At 37.0% G+C, this 20,710-nt stretch overlaps 2 protein-coding genes across 6 annotated transcripts; one reads left to right on the top strand and one right to left on the bottom strand.

Annotated features, from left to right (window-relative positions):
- Positions 1-827: 827 nt before the first annotated feature.
- LOC149831425 (amino-acid permease BAT1 homolog) lies at positions 828-4,897 on the top strand. Its single transcript, XM_090013015.1, has 7 exons — positions 828-1,058; positions 2,754-2,772; positions 2,858-3,065; positions 3,148-3,329; positions 3,454-3,743; positions 3,902-4,031; positions 4,550-4,897. Exons 1-7 carry the CDS (start codon positions 934-936, stop codon positions 4,895-4,897), a joined length of 1,302 nt encoding a protein of 433 aa, XP_089869141.1. The 5' UTR covers positions 828-933.
- LOC149831426 (trafficking protein particle complex II-specific subunit 120 homolog) lies at positions 3,026-15,267 on the bottom strand. 5 transcript variants are annotated; one of them, XM_090012063.1, is made up of 8 exons: positions 14,618-15,267; positions 13,432-13,638; positions 13,129-13,233; positions 12,883-12,992; positions 12,069-12,131; positions 11,251-11,888; positions 3,299-3,402; positions 3,026-3,186 (listed from the first exon to the last, which is right to left on the bottom strand). In XM_090012063.1, exons 1-2 carry the CDS (start codon positions 15,030-15,032, stop codon positions 13,625-13,627), a joined length of 429 nt encoding a protein of 142 aa, XP_089868189.1. In that variant the 5' UTR covers positions 15,033-15,267; the 3' UTR covers positions 3,026-3,186; positions 3,299-3,402; positions 11,251-11,888; positions 12,069-12,131; positions 12,883-12,992; positions 13,129-13,233; positions 13,432-13,624. The 5 variants fall into 5 exon arrangements, with proteins under 5 accessions (XP_089868189.1, XP_089868190.1, XP_089868191.1 ...); XM_090012064.1 differs by having other exon boundaries at positions 11,251-11,377; positions 11,467-12,131; XM_090012065.1 differs by having other exon boundaries at positions 3,299-3,397; positions 11,251-12,131.
- Positions 15,268-20,710: the final 5,443 nt, after the last annotated feature.

A 20,710-nucleotide genomic window follows, 5' to 3' on the forward strand; every position in this document is an offset into this window, starting at 1 on the left:
CAAGTATGCGGTGCTCGAAATGCGAAAGAGCTGAAAAACTTCTTTTGAGAAGTGGAACATAAAATGAAATTGAAAAAGCAGAAACGACTAAGTTAAAATCGACACTGCTGTGTTGTTCTTCTCAGGTGATGCCACTCTTTGGTGGCACGGATGCAGCAAAGATGCATGGCTACTTATGATCCTAGCATTCCGAATTGCATTTTATTGGATGGCTAGGATGTGACAGAATTCAATCCCTTTTCGTTGTTTATATTATTACGTAAAGTGTACTCACAGCTTCATTGACCAGCCACAGTTAATACAGAGAATCGAGGAGAACGGGAGTATTTTAAATTAAATGGCCAATGTTTTTTTTTATTAACTGCGGGATTACTTGCCTCTTGGTCCATTCACTCTGCAAATTGTCAAACATCCACATGCTCCTCATTCTACTTAAAACTGTTGTGTCCTTCCCTCCAGAGAGTTGGAGCATGACTACGAAGAGTTTCACGCATTGTGCATGAAGATCTTTTGAGACTCTGTTATTAGATTGTGGGGAGTATTCTTTCTGTACCAAGATGGCTGGGAAGGTAAAAGATGGCAGTGATGGAATGGTTGATGCAGGGAATGCTGTCACTGATCCAGGGGAATCAAGGCTGCTTGAGCTTGGTTACAAGCAGGAGCTGAAGCGTGATCTATCGTAATGACATTATATACATTCTGTTTTTTAGATTTGTTGTGTGAAAGACCAGAAGTTTTTTTTTTTCCTTTCTCATTTGTTGATGTTTGATGATGGTGATGGGTTTGTTTAATTGCAGGGTGATCTCCAACTTTTCTTTTTCTTTTTCCATTATATCAATTCTTACTGGGGTAACCACTCTTTACAACACTGGGCTCACTTTTGGTGGCCCTGTTGCTACTACATATGGGTGGTTGGTTGCTGGATTCTTCACCATGTTTGTTGGTCTGTCGATGGCTGAAATCTGCTCTGCTTATCCGACTTCTGGGGGGCTCTACTATTGGAGTGCTAGGCTCTCTGGGAAAGAATGGGCACCCTTTGCTTCATGGTTGACTGGTTGGTAAGCTTCAGGAATAACCTTCACATGGTCTCTTAGCTCTTTGAATCTTGAAATGTGTGGTAGTCTATTCAAATCGCCGACGATATTTTGTCACTTTGGGTGATTTTCTGAAATAGAAAGTGTAGCTTCAAAAACCTTTTCTTCTTGATGGAATATACAAGTTTCCAAATTACAATTTTGATCAACACCCGACATGCCCTCCTGTAATTCAACCATTCTTAGCCAGACACTAATTGGAAAATGGTTGGAAAACTTCTTTTTATATTTTCTTCATTTTCAAAGCTGGCTAACCTTTTTTGGCCAGTGGCACTAGCTTGACCATTTTTCAGCTATTGGCTAGCTGGAAAATGGTTGACTGGTATTTCTTTGTTTTAACATTTTAACTTTTTTGGGGTTGGTTGACCATCTTTTGCCTAGCCACCAACCGAGCCAGTGATGCCTTTGTCGAGCACCACCAGACCAACCATTTTCCCGCATGTGGCTGGCCGGAAAATGGCCAGTCACATTTTTCCTTTTTTTCTATTCTTCTACGTTTTTGGTGACCAAAAATCTAGATTTTAGGTCTAGGTTTTTAGTCATCCAAACAGTTTCCGAAAGCTGGTTGTTGACAAACCAAGCTAGGTTTTTAGTTAAAACCTGGGTTTTTTTCAATGAGGAATGGGAAACCACCAAGATCAGAGACCTAGTCGTGCTGGCTACATCTCCCGTACTTCCGGACGCTTTCCGGCACTGTAAACCTGCACACCTCTTGCCCCCAGGGAGTCGCCTTGCTTCGGAATAAGCAAGGGACATAATGCCTTTGCCTTTTCTTATATGCAAGGGACTGATACCCATGGAAATGGAACCCTGACCACTCGTCTAGTGGCCAAGCCCCCCCTCCCACTACGTCAAACCCCTTGGGGTTAAACCTAGATTTTTCATTTGTCTTGCAAACGTCCTTTAAGATTTCATCTGGCATTTCGATGAAATGAGGTCCAACTACACTTTTTTTCTGGTTTATGTGTCCAATGTTTGCCCATAAACTAAAGGCCTTGATCAAAATGTTTCTTTTGTAGCTACTCAATTATTTTGAAATATAACTCGAGTCAAAATATCCCGATTTGATAAATTCATGAGGAAATGGTATTTCTTCAGGATCCACCCTTGCGTTTACAAGTTGATTAATCGGCAAAGATACATGTACTTCATGCCATGCCCAGGAAAGAGATCCCATCCTAGTAACTCTGCTTAGTGATGGTTCAATATGGATTCTACATCTTGGAACCAAGCCAATTTTGGAGCAGCTTTGTGATAATGGAACTAACCGGAAAAAAACATTAATGATGCAAGTTTAAACAAACAATGTATCCTCCGTGTTTAATTCTGTTTGCAGACCTGACGGGGATTTATTTATTGATCAAGGCTCACTTTCTCGCCTTCATATCCTTGCAAGTGCATCCTTAAGTGATAGCTATTGGAGTAGCTGTATCTGTTTATTACCTAAATGAATTGCATTGTCTTACTAGTATACAACTTTTAATTCTGTTTAAGAACAAGGGGAAAATAATCAATTTAACATGGTCTACTGCAAAAATTATCTAGTTATTTAGCAAATAATTGAGTTTATTATTCACAGTTCTATCTTCATTAATCTAAAATATTCTCACTTCTGGATGGCTGGATTTTCTTGATTGGCATTATGTGGATTATCTTCAGGATCAACATTGTTGGTCAGGTAATTCTTTCTTCTGTGATGCACCCTCTTATCTCGTTCTAGTTTCACCGGCAATGGAGCTTCTAATCCATACTTTTATTTTTAGTGGGCAGTCACTGCCAGTGTTGATTTTTCACTTGCACAATTGCTTCAAGTAATCATCCTACTCAGTACCGGTGGTGGATACAAGGCCTCTAAATATGTTGTCATTTGCTTCCATGGGGGGATTCTTCTTTTACATACCATTTTGAATAGTCTTCCCATTAGTTGGCTCTCACTTTTTGGACAGATTGCAGCTGCATGGAATGTTGTAGGTAAGAAACGAAGAACAATGATAGTCTTGATGCTTCTAACTGATGTTAAGGACAGTTCCATCAAACTGACGAGCTTTTCCAGGTGTCTTTGTCCTTATGGTTCTCATACCTGCAGTTGCAACTGAGAAGGCAAGCCTTGAGTTTGTTTTTACACATTTTAATACAGAAAATGATGTTGGGATCCAAAACAAATTGTACATATTTGTACTTGGACTTCTTATGAGTCAGTATACCTTCACTGGTTATGATGCATCAGCTCATATGGTGAGAATTGCATTCATCATATTCTAGCATGCTGCAACGATTCTGTTTCTGTTTAGTGAATCTGTGGTCTTATCTACCAAAAACAAAAAAGAGCACTTTTAAGTTTTCCACTTATTTGTTGCAGACAGAGGAGACTAAGCATGCAGATAAGAATGGACCAAAAGGAATAATTATTTCTATTGGGATATCCATCATTGTTGGATGGATGTACTTGCTTGGCATCACATTTGCTGTTACCAACATCCCATACGTTTTAAGCAGTGAAAATGATGCTGGTGGTTATGCTATTGCCGAGGTTTTCTACTTGGCTTTCAAGAATAGATATGGCAATGGAGTTGGAGGTATCATTTGCCTCGTAGTGGTTGCAATTGCCATCTTCTTTTGTGGCATGAGTTCAGTGACAAGCAATTCTAGGTAAACTTTATAATATTAGATTCAATCTTCAAGTTTACATGCATCTGTATATATATTGATTTTTGAGGGACCTAAAAAGTTTCCACTGAAAATATTGAATTCTTTCTGCAATTATTCTTTTAACTTGTATTCATTGTGCTCCTATGGGCTGTATACAGGATGGCATATGCCTTCTCAAGAGATGGAGCTATGCCGTTCTCATCATTGTGGCATAAAGTAAACAAGCAGGAGGTTCCAATAAATGCTGTTTGGCTTTCAGTTTTTATTTCATTTTGCATGGCCTTGACGGTAAATATTTTTGTCTGTAACATAGTTCCACAATAGGCTAGTCCACGTTGTATATGGTGTTTTTGCCTAAAGAAGAAAAACACACATATTAGAACCAGACCTATTATGAATTATAAAATCTCCTGTTTAGCAACCAATTTGGTATACAAGTTTGGAGTTCCATGTTTCTATGGAAATGGTTTCATGTTTAATTCTGTGATTTGAATGATAACAGACAGAGCACTTGATTCAAAAAGCACGGTTGAAAATTGAAATGTAAGGATTGGATACCAACTAAAGTTTCATTTGAGTGTACGTAGTACCCAACTCATTGCATAAGTTTGGAGTTCCACTTTCTATGGAAACTCGATCAGATTCATGTTTGGTTGTATGTACCTGATCACAAACCAGGCACTTGAGTTGTAAAAGCCGTTTGAAATAGTAGGATCGAACATCAACTCAGGTTTCATTTGAATCTGTCTAAATTGGAAACTTCAAGCATGGATAATAACTGAATTTTTCTCTGTTTATGTTTGCAGTCTCTAGGAAGCCTTGTTGCGTTCCAGGCAATGGTGTCAATTGCAACTATTGGGCTCTATATTGCTTATGCACTTCCAACTCTTTTCCGAGTCACAATAGCTCAAAAATCATTTGTTCCAGGCCCCTTCAGCTTGGGCAGGTACAGCATCTTAATAGGGTGGATTGCAGTCCTCTGGGTTGCCACCATTACCATTCTCTTCTCACTCCCAGTCGCATACCCAATTACTAAGGATACTTTGAATTATACACCAGTTGCTGTTGGTGGCCTTTTCTTCCTTACGGTGTCATCCTGGATTCTTAATGCAAGATACTGGTTTAAGGGCCCCATAACCAATGTTGGCAGATGAATACTTTTCAGATAAACAGCTTATATATGATTGATTACTAGCAGATGTAGAAAATATGTTCACCAAATTTCCTCTTCAATTAGAAGCTTCCTATTTGTGCGGTTTGACTGTTTTTTAATCTGTGTAGCTTATCTTGGATGCTACATGGTAAACCTTAATACAGTTCATTCATAATTTAAAGCATTTATAATTAGTTTATTCACCATGTTGTAAATCGTTTTACATAATTAATGCCACGTTTATTGTTGTTCACGTGATCATATTGAGTTGCCCATGGAACCATGTTTCATAGTGCCACTTATATACTTTGGTGCACTATCTTGGACAGACAGTGAACTCCTTTGATCAGATGCATTCCTATGGTTTGAGCTAGTTTAATGGGCTCAAGCCATAACACGGGTCACTTAATCACTCAACTGTGTAGGGACTGCCGGATGTATCGGAACACATTCTTTACCAAAATCCAATCACTGAAGTTTCTCTACCGGACCAGAAATTTCATAAACTTTTTGTTCAAATTGGGATCACTATCTCCTTTAAATATTTGACAATACACATGATTGTTGCTATGTGAGCAGTGCTAGGAATGTGTTGAAATTGACTTGCAGTGTAAACCACATGCGCTATATCTGGCCTGGTGATAGATAAATATGTAAGAGACACAATCAACTGATAATAAGGAGTAGGATCCTCTAAAGACGTTCCATAATTGGCTCTCATCTTTACATTGATCACGTCTAGAGTATCCATCCTTTTTTTCATCAGTTAGTTCAGATTTAGCAATTATATATGATGCAAGTTTCATTTAGAAGAGCATATACCCTTTAGGAGAATATGCAACTTCAATGCCTAAAAAATACCTTAGAAATCTAAGGTCAGTCATATTAAAATTTCTTTTAAGATATTTTTAATTGTTTCAATGCCTTTTTTATCACTTCTAGTGTTTCTTGCATTTCCAACAAAAAAATTTGTGCAAGTATAACAACAAAATAGTTACATATTGTTTCTACATTTCTAACAAAAAGAGTTGTGTTAGTATAACAAAAAATAAATCCACTATCAATAACAATTTTACTAAAACTGTCATAGCAAGCCTTTGGAGATTGCTTAGACCATAAAGAGCCCTTTTAAGTTTAAGAACTTTTTTTTTTAATGTCAAACCCAGGCGAAGGATCCATATAGACTTCTTCACAAACATCATTATTGAGAAAAGTATTCTTGACATCTAATTGATAAATAAGCCAATGTTTAATGAATGCTAAAACAATTAAAGTCTTTACACTAGTCATCCTAGCAATAGAAACAAAAGTTTCTTCATAATTATTATCAGACTTTTGCGAATATCTCTTTGCAACTAACCTAGCTTTATATTTTTCTAAAGAACCATCAATTTTGGTCTTCACTTTATGAACTCATCGACACTCAATAGGCTTTTTTTCTCAAGGTAGACTTACTTCTTTTTATGTGTTGGCTTTGCTAAGAGCATTTAGTTCTAACTTCATAACATCTACCCAATGTGAATGATGTTTGACTTCATGAAAATTAGAGGATTCATGAAAAGCATGGAGCATCATCAAACAAGCCCTATATCTTGGGGAAAAAGATTTGTAGGACACAAACCTTTGAGAAGGCCTAGATGTCCTAGGAGTTTTTCTACATAATGGTTCCACTAGATGTTCTTCTAAAGAAAGATTTTGTGAATAGTTTTCAAAAGCATTTTGATGTCCTTCCCTTTAATGCCAGGTATACACAGAAACTTCATCAGAGTTCACACAGACTTCATTGAAGTTCCCATTAAGGGAGTTATCCTTATCAAAATCAAGAATCACACTCTCAACACCGCATTCAATGTCATTACAATTAATTAATTCATTAGAATTATTTCTAGGTAACAAGTCAAAAAGAAAAGAGTAATCAACTTCCTCCTTAGGTTCACTTTGTTCAAAACCATTTTGATCTTCTAGAAATGTCACATTTCTTGAAATGTATAACTTGATATTCTTAAAATCATAACATCTTATCTTTTTTTTATTTTCAACATAGCCCATGAAAGCACATTCAAGAGCTTTTGGTGAAAGTTTATCTTTTTCTTGAAAAAGAACAAAACATTTGCAACAAAAAACTCTTAATCTTTTCAAATTTGAAGATATTTTGAGCAATTTTTCAAAAGGAGAAATATTTTTAAGAGAAGAAGGAATTCTATTGATAAGACATATAGCGATAAGAGTAGCTTCGGCCCAAAACGATTTTGGAATATTTTTGTAAATGAGAAGGGTTCTAGTTATGTTTCAACAATGTGCCTATGCTTCCTTTTTGCAAGACCATTTTGTTGAGGAGTTTTTGGGCAATATTTTTGGTGAATAACTGCATTTTGTTTAAAATAATTTTGAAATTTGGTTAACATATATTCACTACTCGAATCTGATCTAAAAATAGATAGATTAGTTAGAAAATGATTTTTGACAAGAACATTAAATTCTTTAAAGATGAAAAAACATCAGATTTGAACCCAAGAAAGCATATATAAGTATACCTAGTATAATCATCAACAAAGATAATATAGTAAGAATATCCTCCCTTTGACATGACCGGCGCTGGTCCCTATACATCCGAATGCACCAGCTTGAAGTTTTTTTAGAAACAAAGTTACTATTAGGAAAATGATAAGAATGCATTTTTTCAAGAATACAATCATTACAAGTAAATTCTTTTTCATTACAAAATTTTTCAAGAAAGGAAAGATATAATTTAGATTCACTTGGATGACCAAGTCTTTTGTGCCGAATAATAACATCCTTAGATCGAATATGATTACAAAATGATTTGGAAGGTAAAGACAAAAAAACCATATAAGAGGTCTCCTCTCCTACAACCTTGCCCAATAAGCTTCTTAGACCGAAGATCCTGCACAGAGCAATCCATAAGTAAAAAAAAAACACTATAACCATAGTCGGATATTTGAGAAACCAAAAAAAGAGGTTTAAATAAAGTTTTGAAATAACTCTAATTTTTGGAACAAAAAATTCTTTTGATTTGCTTAAAACTTTATCAAGGTTTCTTATACCTTTGATATCTAAAGATATACCATCAGCGATAGAAACAAAGGTTTTAAAAGAGTTGGTGCTTTATTCGGATAGAAGGAAATCATTTGTTAAAATATGTATCTATGTAGTCATATATATATATATATATATATATATATATATATATATTTATGTTTATGTTTATGTAAATTGCATCGTCCATCAAGAGCATTTTTGTCATTTGAAATAAGTACAGTCCAGTAGGGACAATTTTATATATTTTGTTTTTTTTGTTTGTCTTTATGTAAAAGGGAAAGGGGCACTACGGTCTTTTTAGTCCATAGAGTCATTAGGAGCCCAATGGTCATATTTACGAGCATTAAGAGCTCCCAACGACTCCTTTGCGAGCTCTCTCTCCTTCTTTAATGTGTATATAAAGGGACCACTTATCCCTTATTTTGTTAATGCTTTTACTCAAGAATTTGTTCAATAAAGATCTATTTTTTTACCTTTTGTTGTAGCCATTGTTGGCTCCTGTGTTGTCCCATAGAAGACTTGCATAAGCATTTCGTGTTTATGATCTTGTAAGCCCTTGGAGGCTCTTTTTTTGTATTTCCATATATTTTATTACATGGTATTAGAGTCATAGTGCTCTTGGACCTTGAAAGTGTGACCATCACGTGATTGTATTCGTGGGAAAGTGATTGTGCGATCGTGTGATCGTGGTGATTGTGGTTCTCAAGAGGACATATTTATTCTACATCTTTTCACCATCTTTAAATAATTTTCATGGAGCACGATTCCAAAATTGATCTATCTTTCAAATTAAATGGATCAAACTACATGATGTGAGCCTCTGCCATGGGGAACAAACTTAAAAGAAAAAAGCTTTGGGGATATCAGATGAACACTATTCCCAAACCTCAACTTGTGCTGACAAAAGTAGGAGATCAAGAGAAGGCTCTTGAAGTAGATGATCGTGCTAAAGTCATTTGCGACTATCAAGCCAAAATAAAAGATTGGGAGAGTAACCATGTCAAGATCCTTGCATGATTTATGAACAGTGTTGACATTAAAATGTGTGCCAACAAAGAGATATGAGTATCCGTAATTATTTTAGTGCACTAACCCTTCTATAGGATGAGTTGGCACTTGTTGAACCCAAGTGGGTTGCTAGTGAAGACGTGGAGCTGAAAAGAGAATAAATAGAAAAAAAAAATTAATTTTTATATGGACTTAGCCTCGAATTTAAACAAGTGATATCTTCACTTCTTCCACTACAAGAAAATTGTGTATTAGCTACGGACGCTATCCGCCGCTAATCAGTCGCTAACGTGTTTAGCGATGAATTAGCGACGAAAAGCATCCGTCGCATAATTTTGGTCGCTAAAATACGACAGAATTTATCTGTCGCTAATTAGCGATGGATCATGTCCGTCGCTACAATAGCAACGGAATATAATCCATCGTAAAACATCGAAAATTCATCGCTGAATATTAGCGATGGATATTATCCATCGCTAATCCGTCGCCAAATTTAAAAAAAAAAAGAGCCCTGAGGTGTGTGTCTCATGCGCCTTGAGGCGCACACCTCGAGGTGAGGCGCGCCTCAACCCGAGGCGTATACGCCTTGAATTTTTTAGTCAAATGAGGGTCAAAGTCCTCATTTGACCAAAATTTAAGGGTTTTCTACGCAGTTTTAACTAAGCTGCTAGTAAAAAATCAGGTTTAATCCATAAGATAGCGGGACGCGCGCTGAGGGGAGCCCCCGAACCCCCCTTACTACAAAGGCAAAAACTCTAAATCAGGCTCCACAACTCATAAGTTGGACCTATGTTAAAATGAGTGGGTCCTCATGAGGGATTCCTGCTCGGCTCGAATCCTAAGTTGCAACAAGTATGAGACCTCTATTTGTCTCAAATCTGAGAAGAGATCCAAGCTACAGCATTAAAAGACACTACAAGAAAAACGTGGATTAGCGATAAGAAAAACGTGGATTAGCGACAGACGCTATCCGTCGCTAATCCATCTCTAATCTGTCGCTAAACAGTTTAGCGATGGATTGGCGACGGATTAATGATGGATAACGTCCGTCGCATAATCCTAGTCGCTAATTAATGACAGAACTAATCCGTCACTATTTTCATCGCTAATTTGTGATGGATTAGCAACGAACATGATCTGTCGTGAGTTCGTCGCTATTTTAAATTAGCGACGGATAATATCCATCGCGAGTCCATCGCTATTTTAAATTAGCGACGGATAATATTCGTCGCTAAATTTAAAAAAAAAAATAAAAAATTGCTCCATGTCGGGCGGTGTTTCGACAGCAATAGACCAGACTTATACCACACCACACATGCATTGCACCCGAGCGGCCCGGCTCCCGACCTGGTTCCCTCGCTTGTCCGTCGACCTGAAACCATAACCCCCAACAGAATCGTTAGGCCGGGAACGGAAAGCCACGCTCGAAAAAGAAAACCACTTACCAGACCGGAGAGGTCGAGCCGGCCTGGTCCTCCAGCGTCGGTGGGCGACTCTGACTCCTCTTCTTCCTCGCGTTCCTCCGCCACAAAATCATCCTCGTTCAAAAAGTCAAGGAGGCCCTCCACGAAGTAGTCAGTTTAAATTTTGAACGAGGAGAGAGGAAAAATTGTGCACCTTAGATGGGACAGTTTGAATAAAAAAGTAGCGACAGAATTTTTCTGTCGCTAATTAGCGATGGATTAGCGACGGAAAAATTCCCTCACTAATTTCGTCGCTAATTAGCGACAGATTAGCTACAAAATAATTCCTTCGCTAATTAGCATTTTTCTTGTAGTGTTCGGTGACTGAAAATTTTTGTCGCTAATTCGTCGCTCATTAGCGACAGAATTAGCGAGGGAGTTATTGCCATCGCTAATTTTGCAAGTATTTTGAATGTTAACGACGGATAGTTTTATCTCGCTAATCCGTCGCAAATTTGTGACAGAAAAAATTTGTCGCAAATGTCCGTCGCTAATTAGCATTTTTCTTGTAGTGAGAGAAAATGCATAATAAAATACAATAAAATGGGTAATTAAATGTAGACAAGGTTCATAGATATCAAAATCAGTAAAGATGTTTCGTCATTGTATACAATATTTTTGTTAAGAGCATGGCAAATGAGATCTTTCATAACACTTGAAAAATCAACAATGAAAGAAGAGAGAGGGAGAGAGAAACAAAACCTCTCTACAAGACAGGTAACACAGACATCGAATTAATACCAATATTAACCTGATGAATATGATGCTCAAATATCCAAATGGAAATAACACGTGAAACATTGCGGGGGTGGGAGGAGCATACCTGAATAAGTAGAAGTTGAACAACAGTCCAACACTTGACATCGCTAATGGCAAGATACAGGCTTTGCTCGCTTCATTTCTCCATTTCATCATCAAGCATGGCTGATCCAGAAAACTCACCCTGTTTGCTGGAAGAGACTTCAGAGCTACTAATCACATGCATATTGTTCATTTTATTTAGAACCCTTGAGAAATCAGGAAGAGTGGCAGTAGTTACCTCTTTCAGTGATAAAACCACTTCTAGCCACTTATCCTCGGAAAATAAACCGCTTGCATGGCTCATAAGATGAACAAAAGTTGCAATACCAATGCCAGCAAGGCTTTGATGAGGTCATTTTATGAAACTTATCAGCAGCATTAGCAGTTTGTTGAGCAAAGGGTTAACAGAGTTGTAAAACTTAACAAAGAGATCTACAACAAGTTGTAAAGCCAATGTGCATGTCTCATAAAGCCAAGCATCTTGAAGTTTTGCACAACCATCTTAAAGTTTTAAACACTCGCCTGCTTGTTTGATATCCTCCAAAATCAATCCCTTCAGTACTTCTGACTCGATGACTCTTAAGTTTGCACATTTCTCAAATTCAGAAAGTTGTACAAGTGCTTTATACAGGCTTTCATACGCAAACGGTATAGTTTCTCCTGAAAAGAAAAATGACCTGATGAAAAATAAATAAGCTTGAACTTGTATCTACAATGTCTGAATATTCTAGAGGTGCTTGTACTAGTCTATATCCTAACAAGCTTTCAAATCAAATGACAGACCTAGAAGCTCAAAAGGGCTGCATTAATAACTTAAAGAGACATCTGACAAGATTCTACCAGCCTTCATGTCGAACCAAGATGATGACCGAGCCAATCCAGCAAGGGGAGTTGTTAGAGGTGCTGTAGAAATGCATCAACAGAGAAGCTTTCAAAAGACAAAAACTCAAGCATAAAATGTAAGACTTTAGGATACTAATCAGAGTAAAGAAAAGGACAAAGAAATAAGCTTTCAGATGCATGTGTTTCCAGAACCAACCAACTGGGAGTGCCCTTCAAAGCTTAAAGTAATGCTGGAAAGAATATCATAAGTTCAAGCCGTTGGCAAAAAGATGAAAGGAAGTAGGAAGGAGAGATCGAGAATAACACTCCTAAAAATAATAAGTGTAGACTGATTTGCATGAAAGCACAGTAAATAAACTTCACTAAAAATACAATCAGTAAAAACCTGCCTTCATGGAAAAACAAGAAAAGCAAACAATACATGATAAGTAATAGAAGATATACTCAACATGTTGAAGATAATGGCTGGTTATACCTTTAATTTAAGTAACAGCTACCATCTCATGAGATGGCAATTCATGGACTAAAGAAAATATATTTCAAGAACAACACGAGCACAGGGAAAGCAAATATACCAAAAGGAGCAGTGTAGTCTCAGCACCCTGTGAATCCTTGAAAGTGACAAACTATGGGGCCTAACGGGCCAGAATGAGAAAAGTGAGCCTAATATGTTCAGTTTATATATATATATATATATATATATATATATATATATATATATATATAGCATGTGTGACAGTAAAAATGCAACACGGAAAATGACCATCATAAACCAAGATGTTCTTTAGAGAAAGGGTCATTTGAAATGGACCTTTGAGCATTGTCTTGTATAAAAGATCTTTGGTAGAGTTGGATCACATCATAATAACGGTATTTCACCTTATCCTCCAGAATTTGATCTTTTTGGCCCATCCGATCTATCTATATACCAAAAGCAACATCAGCCTACCAGGCAAGGCTCAAGCTGGACACAATTAAACTTTGAAGTAAAAAAAGGTTGGTCAAATATAAGGAAATGTCCAAGACAAGTGCTTTATACATAGAAAGAGAACACTACCAACAAAGCGCAGACAGTTCCCTCCACAACACCAGCCTTTTCTTAGCCTTTATCACCTTCAGTCATTCCAAGAGAGGATGATTACATTGCCAATCTGGACAAAAACTTTTCAGGGGAAAAGTAGATTCATAAGTTCATGACACAAAAAAACTGAATTTTGTCAAGTCAATCAATTGAGTTTAGACCCCAGTGGTTATGGACTCCATCAACCTTGTTGTTGCCTAAATAAACAAGAAAGAAAAGACAAACCCTTTAGGCAGTCAGTTCAGGGAGAGAGGTGCCAAAAATCACCAAGAAACAGACCTCCTCTGAGATAAGGCTAGCTTGAGAATCCAGAGGTGTCTTGACAATAGTTCCAGCAGATTCTCCACGAAGAACCCATTTCTCGAATTCCATCAATAACAAGGCAGCAATATCTTGCATCATCGTTTGCAAATGAAACTCCTGAGTGTGTCGATCAGAAGGTGGGAACAATACTATGCCGCCTCCCCTTTTACTACCATCTTCTAACTGTCACAAGAGAAGGGTGAATGAGAGCTGTGAGAAGGATTAAGGTTAACTTTTTGTTGAACTTTTGATAAAAAAAAGAAAGTCAAAAGCATTTCTAGAGTTAGACCTGAGACACCTTTATAGTCATCTCAAGCAATGTTCAAAAGAAACTTTATATAAGAAGGTGTCCGAATTCGGGATGCACCTACTTGTGCATAAGCTGAGATATTGCATTTTGAGGTACAATGCATAAGCAATTGAGTTGAACAGTAGAACGCATAAGAGGCGTTGAGAAAGTACAATATGCAAGAAATTTTTCACTAAGAAGATTAACAGAAGTCATAAAAACTCAAAGGTAGTCAATCACATTGTTCTAGTCTTCCCTCTTATAAAAACTCAAAGGAAAAGGAAAAGTGTTTCTATTGCTCTACTCCTCCTTCCGCTTAACATAATTTTTAATGAAAGGCACAGAATGAAACACTGAAACCAGATCACTTATAGGATTCTGAATTCGTGGTTCTCTGAATTCTCTAAAAGAAAGATTTCTCCTAATGTGGAAGAAACGAATAACAAGAAAGCAATAACATCGTGAAGTAACACAACAGACGTTATGAATCCTCCTAATTACATCGCGCAAATCACTCGGCAAATTTCTCCTGTTGGCAAAGATCCTCGCAGAACGAAAACACACAATTTACCTCCAAAGCCGGTTTGACAACCTTGCAGCAATTCTCCAGATCACACAATTTATCTCGGAAACAAATTCGAAAACCTTCGACATCGATTCGAAAACCTTCAATTTACCTCTGAAACCGATTCGAAAACCTGCAATTTACCTCCAAAACCGATTTGAAAACCTCACGGTATTTCTCCAGATCACACAATTTACCTCCAAAACCGATTAAAAACCTCTTTGCATTTCCACAGATCGCAAACATTCCCTAATTCACGAAATCCCTCGATCTCGCAAAAAAAATAAGGGAGAGAGAGAGAGAGGAACCTGGGAGTCGTTGGGGGCAGAAGGCGAAGCAGCGCTGGTCGAGGGAGGAGGAGGCATGGGGGCGGGCGGCAGTGGTGAACAGGTCGGCGACGACGTCGAAGTCGGGGAGGGAAGGGAGGTGGCAGAGGCCGATGACGGCGAGGACCTTGCGGGAGGACTGGAAGTCGTCCCAGGGGGAGGGCGGGGAGCCGCCGAGGAGCAAGCGAAAGCGAAGGCTGCCGGAGTCCCAGGGCTGGTGGGCGAAGGGGCTCTTCTGGTGCTCCGTGTAGAAGGAGCTGATGGCAGAGAGCTCCACCCGCTGGTGGCGTGCCAGCATCGCCGCGTAGTCCCGAAGCCGCACCCGCGGGACAGGGCCGATTGGCAGCACCGCCACCCGGATCATGCACCTGCCCTCGACGCTCACGTTCGGCTCCATCGGATGGTCCCGGAGCTCACCGCCCTTTCCCCTCTGTATCTTTCGGCGCTGCTCCGGCGAGGCCACATACGGGGAAAGGAAAAAGAGAAGAGGGAGGAGAAGAAGGGAAAGAGGCTGTGGTGGTTACGGCGATAGCACCCGGCTCCTGCCGGCTGGGGATGGGGAAGGGGAGGAGGCATCACGGCGGCAGTCGGGAAGCCGATTTGGGGTTAATCAGAGAGAGAGAGAGAAAGGGAGGGAAATTTTTGCGCCCTTATGCATCAGTTTTTATCGAAAATGAGCGATGGATTTGTGATGGAATTTTTCCCTGGCAAAATCAGTCGCTACTCAGCGTCTCAATAGCGATAAAAAATTTCTGTTGCTCATTCTTCGCTAATTTATGACGTAATTTATGATATAATTTATGACATAATTTATGACAAAATTTGTCTGTCGCTAATTAGCGGCGGATTTTGTGATGTAATTTTTTTCATCGTTATTCCTTCTTTTAATTCCAATTTTAGCGACGGCTGGTTTTCTCTAGCTAATCCATCGCAAATTTGTGACAGAAAAATTTCATCGCAAATTTTTGGCGCTAATTCACGTTTTTCTTATAGTGTTCATAGATCCCTACCTTTACCTTTTGAGGATGCCATTGCCAAAGTTTGTGAAGAAGAAACTCATCTTGGCATGACAAGAATTGAAGATGAAGTGTTGGTGGTTTCTAGACCCAGCAACAATGTGAAGACCTACAAACCTCCACATTATGGGAGACAAAATAGCTATAGTGAAAGAAAAATTGTTATTTGTCACTTTTGCAATAAGTTGAGACACATCCGACCGGTTTGTCTAAAACTCATTGGTACTTACAAGAACAAAGTGATTTTCATTAGGGAATTCACACTCAAGATGGATGAGACGAGCAAAAAAGGAGGAGACCTTAAAAACTCTTTCTCTCTCTCTCTCAACTAATGGAGGCACTTCAATAATTTTTCAAATCCTTATCTACATCAAGTGTCACCATTGCTTCTTCCTCTCCTCCAAGTATGTGTTCTTGGATCATTGACTCGATAGCCTCTTTTCATATGACCCCTCATGAGAACTCTATTTTCGATATATGCACCAACCCAAAATTATCCAATGTTTCAACTGCCGATGGGACTTCTTTAAAAACTAAAAGTATTGAAACTTTAGACTAAAAAACTCCTCAAAATTTCTTTGTTTCAAAAGTTAGAATAGTTCTCAAACTTAACTTAAACCTTTTTTTGATTTCTCAAATAGCCGATCATGGAGGTGAAATCTCTTTCTCATCGAAAGGTTGCCCCATGTAGGATCTCTGGTCTAAAAAGCGAATTAGGAAAGGCCATAGGAGAGATCTTTACTACATAGATTTTTTGTTTATTCCTTCTAAGTCATTTTGTAATTATGTTCAAGAAAAGAATAGTGAAATTTGACATAAGAGACTTTGACATCCTAGCATTTCAAAGATATATTTTTTCCCTTTTTTGGAGACTTATTAAAATGAAAACTAAATTACTTATAAAGATTGTATTTTTTGAAAAATGAAATCTATATTGTTTCCTCATAGAACCTTTGTTTCAAAGCAACTTTTTGAGTTGGTGCACTCAGCTGTGTGGAGACCCTCTCCGGTCATATCAAAGGGTGGTTACTCATATTATGTTATTTTTATTGATGACTTTACAAGATATGCATGGGTCTACTTCCTTAATTTAAAATCGAATGTATTCTCCTTTTTTTAAAGAATTTCATATGATGATTAAAAATCAATTTTAAAATGATATTTCAATTCTTAAATCCGACTTGGGAGGTGAATATATGTCCAATGATTTTCAAGATTATTTGAAAAAAAATGAAATTTGTCACCAAAGATTTTGTCCTAGAACTCCTCAACAAATGGGTTAGCAGAAAGAAAACAAGACATATAATAGAAACTGGTAGAACTCTACTTATTTCAAAAAATGTTCCTAAGAATTTTTAGGTCAAAGTTGTTTTGTCTGCACTTGTGGAGGGGTGACAACCAATTTTCCTATAACGGTTGGGTTACATCAAGGATCTGCTTTAAGCCCTTTCCTATTTGCTATAGTGATGGATGAGCTTACGAGATCAATTCAAGAAAATGTGTTGTGGTGTATGTTGTTTGTTGATGATATTATTTTTATTGATGAGTCTAGAGCTGAGGTTAATGCTAAGTTAGAATTATGGAGACAGACATTAGAAACAAGAGATTTTAAGTTGAGTAAGAGTAAGATAAAATATATAGAATGTTGATTTAGTAAGCAACGAAGTAGTGATGGGAGTGTAGTGAAGCTTAGTGAGCAAGAAATACCGGTGGACGATTGTTTCAAATATTTGGGATCTATCATTCAAAAGTATGGAGAAATTGATGGATATGTAAATCATAGCATAAAGGTTGGGTGGATGAAATGAAAAAGTGCAACTGGAGTGTTGTGCGATCGTAGAATGTCATTGCGTTTGAAGAAAAAGTTTTATAGGATGACTATTAGGCCCACTTTACTATATGGTATGGAATGTTGGGCTTCCAAGAGACATCATATTCAAAAAATGAGTGTAGCTGAGATGCGTATGCTTAGATGGATGTGTGGAAATACAATAAAAGATAAGATTCAGAACGAGGAGATACATAAGAAGATAGGCGTTGCACCCATTGAAAATAAGATGAGAGTGAATCGTTTATGGTGGTTTGAACATATTCGACGAAGGCCTAATGATGCTCCAGTTAGAAGGATGGAGATATGGGAAAATATATTAGTTAAAAGAGGTTGGGGTAGGCCTAGGAAAACTTGGATGGAGATGATAGGAAAGGATATGAATGCCTTGAACCTCATCGAGGACATGGCATTGGATAGAAATGATTGGAGGAGAAGGATTCATGTGGAAGACCCAGAATGATTTTCTTTTTTGGTTCATATTGCCGACCCCAATTGTTTTGGGATAAAGGTGTAGTTGTTGTTGTTTGTAGTTGTTTTGACATCAACTTGATAAATAGAATGCATTTTCCATCCTAGCAAAATGTTTCTCTATTTGAAAAATTGTTTAAAATGTCACCCAATTTCAAAAGACAATGTATTTTTTGTTGCAATTGCTTTGTGCTTTTCCACAAAAGGGATAAGTTATCATCAAAGGCCATTAAATGTGTATTCATGGGATATGGTAACAATAAAAAGGGTATCAATGTTTTGACTATAAAAATGCTAAACTTTATATATCCAAAGATGTAACCTTCTTGAAAAATAAAAATGAATTTGATAAAGATAATAGTAAAGAAACAGATTACGCATTCTTCTTTGATCTCTTGTCAAGGAAAGAAATTGATTATTGTGAATCAAATGATTATTAGGTAAATTGTGATGATGTTTTAAATAATAATGCTCTTGTTGAGAATCATAATAGTGGTCCTTTGGAATTATCTTCTATTAATAATCACTTAGTAGAAAACCCTTCTCAACATATTCAAGTTTATACCCGACAGATGCATGGAGTCCAAACATATGCTTTTGAAACATATTCTCAAGGCCTTTCAATAAATGAAACACCTAGTCAAGATGTGTCTCTAGAGAACATCACACTTAGAAAATCTCATAGAACTCCTCATCCATCAAATCGGTTTGTGTCATATGAAACTTTCTCACCAAACTATAGGACATGCCTATAAGAAAATGAGTCCCTTCAAAGATGTTCACTAAATCACTAACAATGAACACTTAAAGCGTTCTACTAAAAATACTGAAATGAACACTCAAAAGAACCACAAAAAGGGTTTACACACAAATACCCACTAAATGGGTTAAAAGAAAAAATAATAAATTTATTTATTGTAATCCACATTAAAAATCATACATTGAGTGGCGGCTATGCCCCATATTTATACACAAAAGAAAGGAGTACAAAGAGAGTTGTTGGGCTCCCAACGACTCTCTTTGTATTGATTAGTTCAATACAAACCAAAAACAAACTAAAAAATAAAATACCTAGTTACTAAGTTAGTTATATATTTACATTTTTAACACTCCTCAAACTTACGGTTGGATAACCGAAAGTTTGTCTAAGAGAAAGTGAAATCTAGGAGCTGCGAGAGGTTTGGTGAAGAAATCTGCCAATTGATATTCTAAAGTAACATAGAGAAGATCAATAGTTCAGTGTAGGAATTCCTCGCGTACATAATGACAATCTATCTCAATGTGTTTGGTTCATTTGTGAAAGGTCTGATTGTTGACAATGTAAATAAAATTTTTGTTGTTATAACATAGTTGTGATGCTCCTTTACTCTGAACACCCATGTCACCCAACAATCTCCTTAGTCATACAACTTCCATAATGGTTATAGCCATGGCTTTGTATTATACTTTAGTTGATGAGAGAACGACTTTCTGCTACTTCTTGCTCCTTTAAGAAATCAAAGATTCACTTAAAAATATAAAAAAAAATAGTAGTTGAGTGGCAGTTATTTGGATTTCTTCCTCAGTCGGCATAAGTATAGGCAATTAAATCTAAGGAGGTAGAAATAGACAAGAAAAGTTTTCAAAAAATAGAAGTTTTAATATATCTAATAATGCGCAAAACAACTCCCATATAAACAGTGGTAGGAGCATGCTGAAATTGACTTGTTGTCTGAACTACATACGCAATGTCAGGTCTTGTAATTTATCATATGAAATCCCTAACTTGAACTCTTTTTTTATCACTTCCTTATCATATCATCTACATGCAGTAATAATATCATGATATGTGTACTTGTATTATTAATAAATAGAGCAGTGTCAGTATAACAAGACCAAAAACTTAAACTTATCAAAATATTACTAAATTTGTAATACCAAGCCTTTGAGGCTTGTTTAAGACCATATAATGCCTTCTTAATTTAATTTCTTTTTCTTTTTCAATATTGAATCTCGACGGAGGATCCATGTATAGCTCTGCTAAGATCACCATTAAGGAAAACATTTTTTGTATCTAATTGGTAAATAGGTTATTTTTTAATGGATGCAACAACTATAGCAACACCATTAAGGAAAACATTTTTTGCATCTAACACTTTGTTTTTTTGTCATAGAATTAAGCTCTTATTTCATGACATTGATCCAATGTGTCGATCTATTACTTTCAATGGCTTATACAAATGTTAATTATTGAGCTCTTACAAATACACTACATAGTCTGAATGGATATCAATTTTTTTTATCCTCGTGGACCTCCATACTGGTACAACTGGTGGTTCAATTTAAACCACTCTATTTGTTGTTGTTATGTATCCTCATCAACAATTTGTTCTACTTGGGGTTGCTTATCATTGATCCAATTTTTTCTAACATCACCTAAAGGGACAATGATCGAGAAAACTAGGTCTCCTCCTTTTCCAAGTAAACCAGCATAATCCTACAATTCCTCAAATATAAAACTTTGAGATGCATTTACCCCAATAGAATTATTTTAAGAAATCTTGTTTTATTTGCTCCCTCTATTGGTGATGCATGAGATAGATAATAAAACCTAAAAGCTTTTGATCTTTCTAGATAATCAATGAAAAAAACATTTGTCGTCCTAGGATAAAAAACTTTTATATATGGGTTATATAAATTAGCTTTAGTCGAGCATCTCCATATGCGTATATATGACAAGAAAGATTTTCTACCTATCAATAACTCATAAGGAGTCTTTTC

Source organism: Nuphar pumila, chromosome 7 (assembly GCF_984573655.1).
Source record: "Nuphar pumila chromosome 7, dmNupPumi1.hap1.1, whole genome shotgun sequence".
Classification (NCBI taxonomy): Eukaryota; Viridiplantae; Streptophyta; class Magnoliopsida; order Nymphaeales; family Nymphaeaceae; genus Nuphar; species Nuphar pumila.

What these genes read in the sequence shown, in the direction of transcription:
- LOC149831425 (XM_090013015.1), top strand. Translation starts at nt 934, where the DNA reads ATGTTTGTTGGTCTGTCGATGGCTGAAATCTGCTCTGCTTATCCGACT. An exon ending in TCAGTGACAAGCAATTCTAG is followed by an intron (nt 3,744 to 3,901) that starts GTAAACTTTATA and finishes GGCTGTATACAG; the next exon opens with GATGGCATATGCCTTCTCAA. An exon ending in CATTTTGCATGGCCTTGACG is followed by an intron (nt 4,032 to 4,549) that starts GTAAATATTTTT and finishes TTATGTTTGCAG; the next exon opens with TCTCTAGGAAGCCTTGTTGC.
- LOC149831426 (XM_090012063.1), bottom strand. Translation starts at nt 15,032, where the DNA reads ATGGAGCCGAACGTGAGCGTCGAGGGCAGGTGCATGATCCGGGTGGCG.